Genomic DNA, 7,970 nt, shown 5'->3' with positions numbered 1-7,970 from the left:
GGGGGGGGGGACAGTTGGGGGTGACCTGGCCGGCAGTGGGGGTAAGTTAGGAGCAACCAGGCTGGCAGTGGAGGCAGTTTGGGGTGACCAGGCAGGCAGGTGAGCGATTAGGAGCCAGCGGTCCAGGATTGAGAGAGGGATGTCCGACTGCCGGATTGGAGAGGGTGCAGGGTGGGCTGAGGGGACCCCCCCCCATGCACAAATTTCATGCACCGGGCCTCTAGTAGAGCAATACAAAGAAAATATGAAAAAAAGGTAAAGAAGCATTCAGGACAGAATGGCATGGTCCTACATATTTCTTATAAGAATGACTGAGGAAGATGATAAAGAGAAAGGAGAGATATAATATTTTTGTGATGGAAGACATGAGTTGCCTCTAGAATAAAACAGCATAAACCATTCTCAGACAGGATAAATAAAATAAATTCACACCTAAGACTCAATATAGTTAAAAAAATAAAAATAAAACAAGTAAAAAAGAAAAAAGCAGGTTTCCACAAAGCAATATCAATTAGACAACAGAGCTGACTTCTCAACAAGAGACCATAAAATGCTGAAAGAAAATATGGAACAACCCCGAATTTTATACCCAGCTAAATGATCATTTGTGTATGCTGGCAAATAACCACATTTTCAGACAAAACTGACAACACACAGAGACTCATGGAAAAAAAATCTACGAAAGGTATGTTACATAAGAAGAAAACAAAATCTATACAGAACACTTGCAATAATTAATGGAGTCTGCATAAAACAATAAAACCAATAGGTTTTGTAAATAAAGAAAATATGCTACATGGTGTTACAACTTAAAGCATGTTAAGGTCCCTGATCATCAGCACAAGGACAAGATAATGACTAATTTCAGGGATGTCACAGATGGCAGACAAGTCAAGAATAGAATTAATCACCCTGACCGGTTTGGCTCAGTGGATAGAGCGTCGGCCTGCGGAATGAAGGGTCGTGGGTTCGATTCCAGTCAAGGGCATGTACCTTAGTTGCGGGCACATCCCCAGTAGGGGGTGTGCAGGAGGCAGCTGATCAATGTTTCTCTCTCATGGATGTTTCTAACTCTATCCCTCTCCCTTCCTCTCTGTAAAAAAAGCAATAAAATATTTTTTAAAAAAAGAACAGAATTACTGAAGATAGTTGACAATGGCCTTAAAAAGGAGAACTGTAGCCAGCTTCTGAAAGGCTTATAAGCAAAATGATTAGTAGCTACCAACCACTGCTGAACACTTACAATGTGTCAAGAGCTTTACTTATCCTCATTTAATTCTAACAACAACTCTGTGACACATTCCCATTTTACAGATGAGGAAACTGAGATTTGGAGGCAATGTTACTTGCCTAGACAGTGAATCAGGCACCTCGAATCGAACCCACATCTGTCTGCTGGTCAAGGCCCAGGTGGTGGGAGGCCAATGTGTGACCCAAGGGGGGCTCTGGCTGAGCTCTCAGGGAAGCAGGTGATGACAAGACAAAAGAACTCCTTAGAATCACCAGCTGGGCGAGGCCTGTGCCGGGCACTCACAAGGGGCTCTTTGATCACTGGGACCCTGGCCTGGGTGCCAGGAGGAAGGAGAGGGACGCCCTCCAACCTCAGCACACAGGGGAGTCATTCACGGGAGCCACCTTCTCTTCCCATTGCTGTCTAAGACTCGTCAACAGTGCTGATGCCTCCTGCCTGGCCACCTGCCCGCTCTCCAGGAGGTGCTGCGGCCTTCAGACCTGACTGCTCCTGCTCATCTCCCAGGGAGCTGTGCCCAGAACGGAAGACCCACTGCTGACAGCCTGCCAGTCCCCAAAGGTCACACGGCTGGGACGACAAAGGGTCTTTTTGTCCTAGTGCTGAAGGTGACCGCCACCAGCGGAAACCACCCACTCAACCTTCTGGCTTTATGAATTAGTAATACCATTAGAGCAGGAGACAGGATGGCTGGCGGGACCCGGGTGCCAGGCTCCTCCCTGTCACCTTGCTCAGTGCCACCAGTATGGGCAGGAGGAGGCCCTGCCATATCTTCCCAGAGCACTGGGCACTTCTGAGCCAAAAACACCTTGTTCCCTCAGCTTGAGATACGAGATACCAAAGTGCTTTGAGAAGTAAACGCATCTTATCAACGCCCGAGGCAGTCTGTCTGTGTGACGGGGCGTATGGTGCAGCTGAGCGTTGATTAAATTCACGCTGCATTCTGGGGACCATTAACTCACAGATAAATGTCCTGCCAGCGTGGGGGTGGGAGCGGCAAGAAAGAGGCATAAGGGATCTCATTGCTACCAACCGCGGAGCTGAAGAGTCTTCATGTGGATTCCACGCCAAGAAAACAGGAACCCTCCTGAGACACGTGAGCCACACAGTGAGGCACCAGAAACGGACGAGGTGGCGGATTGCAGCCTCGTCCTCCCAGGGCTCCTCACTCCGCTCACACTGCTCACCGCTGAGCCTGCCCTCCCCGGGGGTAGCCCACAATTCCAGAACTTTCCCCATCACCCAGAACCTCTCTGCCTCGAGGTCCAATTCTCCCCTTGCCAACTTGGTAAGCGAGCATGGGGGACGCTGTTAACGAGGTCCGGGGGCAGCAGATGGACAGCCCTGCAGACCCGGGCCTCCGTCTTATCAGGAGGGGTTTGGGTCGTGTGGGAGAGGCCGTTTCTCCTTGAACTTACTGAAAAGGGGGCAGCCCCTCAAAGGGGCTGGTTTGGAACCTGGGCTCCGCACTCAGCATCCGAACGACCTGGAGCAGCCCCCGAGCCTCAGTGACCTCATGTGTAAACTGGCAGCCACTGCGGCCCTGCCCTCCTTGGGCTCCTGGGAGGCTCAGGAGATGATCAACATCAAGTGCCCAAGAAAGAGCCACTGTTGCCTCAGTCACATCACGGCGGCTGGTCCACCGCCCCCTTTTCCACAGGGTGGACACGGTGGCTCAGGGAGGGCCATGGCCCTGCCCAGGCATCTCAGCAAGACGGCCCGGGGCCAACCCGAGGAACGCCAGCTCCAGGCCGGGCTCCACAGTGCTACTGGGGCGGGGATGGCCCAGCTGAACAGGATACAAATATCAGCATGGGCCAGAGCAGGGTGCGTTCCCAGGAGGTAAATGCACTTGCTACCCAGCCCTTTGGAAAGCTTCCAACCAGCCCACCCATTTCCACAGGGAGTGCCGAGGGAGGGGGCGGGGAGGTCTGGATACCCCCGCCCCCGCCCTTACCAACATGGAGCGGGCTCCAAAGGGCGGGGCCACGTGCCTCCTCCTCCCACTGTGCCCTGGTTGCCAGGCCGTTAGCCTCCCGGGGATCTGCCCGGAGAGCTCAGCCTGTGGGGACTGGCCCTCCCTGCCAGGGAGCCAGGCTCTTTCTAATTAACTAAGAGCTTCCATGGTTTTTCTACTGAGGTGTGAATTATGCGCGATGGAATACATTCCACATTTCTGAGAGCTTGAGTACTGGGGGGCCACGTCCCTACTCCCCGAGTCACACAACATAATCCTGCACCTTAGTTCGTGGGGTGCAGAGACTCCCCGAGGACCCCAAGTTAAAAGCCACTGTCCTCTCCAGAGGACCTGGAAAGGGAGCTGGTCTTGGCGACAGGGCAGGAGCACGAGGCCCCGGCCAGCCTGTCCCCTCCCTCCAGCCCCTGAGCATCTGGAGGGAGGGGAGACATCTGGTCCCCCAGGGATCCAGCGCCTGGAGCACAGTGGGAACATGGCAGGTGGTGGCGGGGCGAGGTCATGGTCCAGGGCAACTTGGAGACTTTCTGACCTGGAAGTACTGCCAGCGGCGAGAATCCAGGGGAAAACTGCACCCCACCGGCCGGCCAGGCCCCCGCATCTCTGGTCCCCCTCCCCAAATGTCGCGGTCTGGGGCTTGGACTCAGTAGTCCATGGCCTTGGGCAAGTCACATCATCTCCTGAGCCTCGATGTCCTGGTCTCTAAAATGGGAAGTGCAGTGCTGCTGGGAGGGGCCAGGGCGAATATGGAGGAGCCACCCGGCTCGGGCCGGCACTGGCCGATGACGGCAGTGGGAAAACATTAGCCGTTACCATGAGAGGCCTGCTCTCAAGATCTGGGAGAACGTTTTTTCTTCTTCCTCTGGCAGCCTCTTGGCATCTACACAGACGTGCCTCTGGAGCTGTTTGGGAGCCTGAAGGAAAAAATAGACCCTTCACCTTTCCCAGCAGCCTCCTCTTATTATTTCCTTTCCAAGGCCCGGAGCAGGCCCAGCCTGGGGGGGACAGGAAGTGGGGCGACCTCCAGGCCAGCTCAAGGTGGCGAAGGGCAGGACTCAGGGAGCCGTTCTTCCTGTCCAGGGACCATTTCACACCTCGGGACCCACGCCCGGCTTGATCAGGAGGCAGCCCACCACCCGACACAACCAGGACGCCTTCGCTGGAGTTTTTAATGAGTTTTAACCATCTAGCTAATCAGCTTTCTTGGCTCAGAAGTGATGGCTGGGAATGCTTGTTTATGCTTTAAATCAATCAATGAGGCTCCACCAGGAGAGGAGGTGGGCACGCAGCCGCGGCGATGCCCTGCGTGGGCGAGCGAGTGCTCGGGCCTATTTTTGGTGAAGCTGGTTCAGTGCTGAAGCCAATGGGATGCATGGCGCAAGGAGGGAACCAGAGAAGCCTGGGGCAGGGGGGGTGTCAGCGTGGCAATGCCAGCTGGTGGGTGGGGGGAGGACTAGGTTTTCCACCAGACACACGCTCCTCGGGTTATCAAGTCCTCAGAGTCATCACCCCTTTATGTGCCCTCGGGTTCTCCGTGTACAGAGCTGAGAGCGCCTTCATTCCCATCTGAGGGAACTCCAGGTTTCCAGGGGTGACAGGTGACAACACCAGCAATGACAGCGGGCTGTCACGTGGCTGCTGTGGGAGGGGACGCAGGGCTGCGGCGTCCTGAGGACAGCCTTTCACCCACACGAGGTGGACGGGGAGAAAGTAGCCAGGGGTGACTTTCTGGACAGAACCACAGCTCAGCTGAGCCCTGAATGGTGGAGAGCAGGGGTGAGGGCCGTGTAAGGCCCTCAAAAGCATTCGGGCTGGTCCTGCCGAGGCATTGGGGTGAGTTAATTAAATGTTTGACCAAATACAGCTGGCTGATGTTTAAGTAGACAATGGTGTCTGGCCCTCGAGTGATGTTATAAATACCCACGTGGCCCGTGGCGGAAAAAGGTCCCCACCCCTGCTGCACAGCATGAGCTCGTGAAGAGGCCGAGCGAAGAGGACACGCGTGCGGCCTTAACCTGGGTGGTGGTCACAGAGGCATCCCCAAGGCAAATCCCGAGTGTGCACAGTAAAACGAAAGCGTGCTCCAGGCAGAGGGCATGGCCTGTGCAAAGGCCCGGAGGTGAGGAGAATAGACGGGCAGGCCTTCCCCCTCTGAGAGGCAGCTACACACGGGGAAGCAGCGGCGCGGGGCCGTGCACTTGGGGATCCTGTGCCGCCCCGCCCCCCCCCGCTTACAGGCTGTGGGACCACAGGCAGGTTTACCCTCTGAGCCTCAGTTTCCCTGTCTGCACATCTGCCTTCCCTGGAGGAGGAGGATGAAGAGTCCCCAGAGTGCACGCAGAGAGCTCAGACAGAGCCTGGTGCTCCGGAACCATGTCCGCCAGCACCAGCCTCTGCTCGCCCTTCTCATGGTATCCAGATGCGAGTCTGCGGGAAGGGCCCACCCTGATCCTCAGAGAGGATCCAGGATCCAGGTCGGGGTGCTGCTGCTCAGAGAGGGAACGTGACTTGCCAAAAGTCCCGGCCTGGGAAGAAGCGAGACCAAGATTTAACCCTGAGCTGTGGCTCAGTGACCAGACATGCGGCTGTGCTGAAAGCAGGGCCAACCACACTGACCACCAAGCCACATCCCTACCAAGACCCTTAAGTGAGGCTCTCGCCCAAGCTGAGCCCTGACTGTGCTGGTCCTCACCTCACGGTTCTCGCTCACTGTCCTCAGCCGGGCCTGGCAGGTGCTTTTCCTTCTGTTGGAACTGCACCTTCCACGGATCATGTGACTGGCTCCTCCTCATTTGGGTTTCCGTTCCATTACCACCTCCCTCCTCAGAGAGGCCTCCTGTCCACCCTAAAGAAGTGCGCCCCTGGCCCTCCTCTGACCCCCATGCTCCCAGAGTGTCTTGTTCACAGAGCTCCGTACTTGGGAGTTGATTTGATTGTACTGTGTGTCTCCCCTCAGGAACAGCAGCCTCTCCGGGTCACTTCTAACTCCCCCATCCCTGGTCCATAAAGCCTGGCTGACCAGGTGGAAGGCCCCTTCAGAGTGCTGGGGGCAACTTTCTATTCACTTCCAGTTCAGAGACTGAAGGCCCTCATCCTCCCCTCAGACCTCAGAACCCCTTCCCGGACCCACCATCTGCCTTCCTCCTGCGGGAGGTGAAATCCAAGTTCCGGCCAGCAAGAGGGGACGCTGCTCAGCCACGCCCCGGGGAGCCGGGGAGCAGGAACACTCAGCATGTCACCCCTCCCCCACCAAGAGCAGCCCCAGGAAACTGACAAGATTCCCAGCATGCTCTGCGGCTCCATCACCTGTCAAACCCACAACCAGCCGAATTCCCCCAGCTTGCCTGCCTGCCTGCCGTGGGGGCTGCCTGAGAGATGGGGCCACTGGTGGCCAGCCCACCCTTCTGGGAAAGCTGCTAGCCACAAAGAACCCCACTTCCACCATCCAGATACAAGACAGTGAGAGGCGACAAGAGGGCACTAAAATCGGAGGAAAGCCAAGCAAGGCCAAGGGGAATCCTACCTCCTCTCTCTCGTTACCCTGGGGGTTGACCTGGACTTTATAAAACATTTTGGAGGAGTGAAATATTCACACGTGGTTCAAAATGAAAATATAACTAAGTTTACAGTGAAAAGCTCACTCCCCCTTATCCTTTCCACCCAATCCCCCATAAATATTCATTATTCTTACTGCCTATCGGTCCTTCCAAAGTCCTTGGTGCAAATTAAGCATTTACAAATATATACTCTTATTCCCCCTTTTTTACAAAGGGGTTCCATATTATACATCCTATATAATAAAAGGCTAATACGCAAATCGACCAACCGGCAGAACGACCAGTCGCTATGACATGCACTGACCACCAGGGGGCAGACGCTCAATGCAGGAGCTGCCCCCTGGTAGTCAGAGTGCTTCCATAGCGGGAGCACCACTCAGCCAGAGCCCTGAGCCCGGCTCACAACTGGCTGTCGAGCACCGCGGTGGTGGTGGTGGTGGTGGTGGTGGTGGTGGTGGTGATGGTGGTGGTGGTGATGGTGGTGGGAGCCTGTCCCACCTCCGTGGCAGTTGGACATCCCCTGACAGCTCCCGGACTGCTAGAGGGCGCAGGCCTGGCTGAGGTACTCCCCCCCACACACACTGCATGAATTTTATGCACTGGGCTTCTAGTATATATGTATCACCACACCTTTTTTTCCTATAGATAGTTCTGTATTTGCGCACTTAAGATATATACATATGTATGTGTATGTGGACATGTGTGTGTGTATACACACACACACACACACACTCACTTCAATTGTTAAGGGGTTTCTGTAATTTCCATTCAATTATCGTGAAAGAGGTGTTCAGACTGAGGGTCAGGAGTCGTCTTTCAGCCCACACACCAACGGCTGGTTTCCTCCCATGACTGACTACGGACACGGGCTGTCCGCACCGAACTCAAAGCAGCTGCCAGGAGCCAGCTCCTTAGAACTAACACCTGCAGCTCCGGCTCCTGGAGCATCTAGATTCTAGCAGGTACTGGCAGACATCCCGCTCCAAAGAGCAGGAAACCGAGACTCGGGAGGTAAAATGACTCGCCCAAGGTCACACCGCCAGGAAGGAAGTGGTGCAGGCAGCGTTCCCCCCGTCTGTCCATCTCCAAAGCCAATCTGCGGCTCACCGGCCTCCCTGGGCTACGGTCCACACGCCTCTTCACAGCCCGTGGCGGACCCCGGCCCCGCGAGCCCACGGTCAGGTCTGAG

General features: G+C 55.4%; 1 protein-coding gene across 1 annotated transcript in view; it reads right to left on the bottom strand.

Moving 5' to 3' along the window:
* Positions 1–2,330, bottom strand: part of TESC (tescalcin) — a 44,067-nt gene extending 41,737 nt beyond the window's left edge. Inside the window, exon 1 of the mRNA XM_014537700.1 lies at positions 2,283–2,330. Coding sequence (XP_014393186.1) covers positions 2,283–2,304 — 22 coding nt within the window. The 5' untranslated portion in view covers positions 2,305–2,330. The remainder of the gene's footprint in view (positions 1–2,282) is intronic.
* Between the last annotated feature and the right edge of the window lie 5,640 nt (positions 2,331–7,970).

Source organism: Myotis brandtii, unplaced genomic scaffold (assembly GCF_000412655.1).
Source record: "Myotis brandtii unplaced genomic scaffold, ASM41265v1 scaffold181, whole genome shotgun sequence".
In the NCBI taxonomy this organism is placed as follows: domain Eukaryota; kingdom Metazoa; phylum Chordata; class Mammalia; order Chiroptera; family Vespertilionidae; genus Myotis; species Myotis brandtii.
The sequence above is the reverse complement of the archived record's forward strand: the minus strand, read 5'-3'. Positions and strand labels throughout refer to the sequence as shown.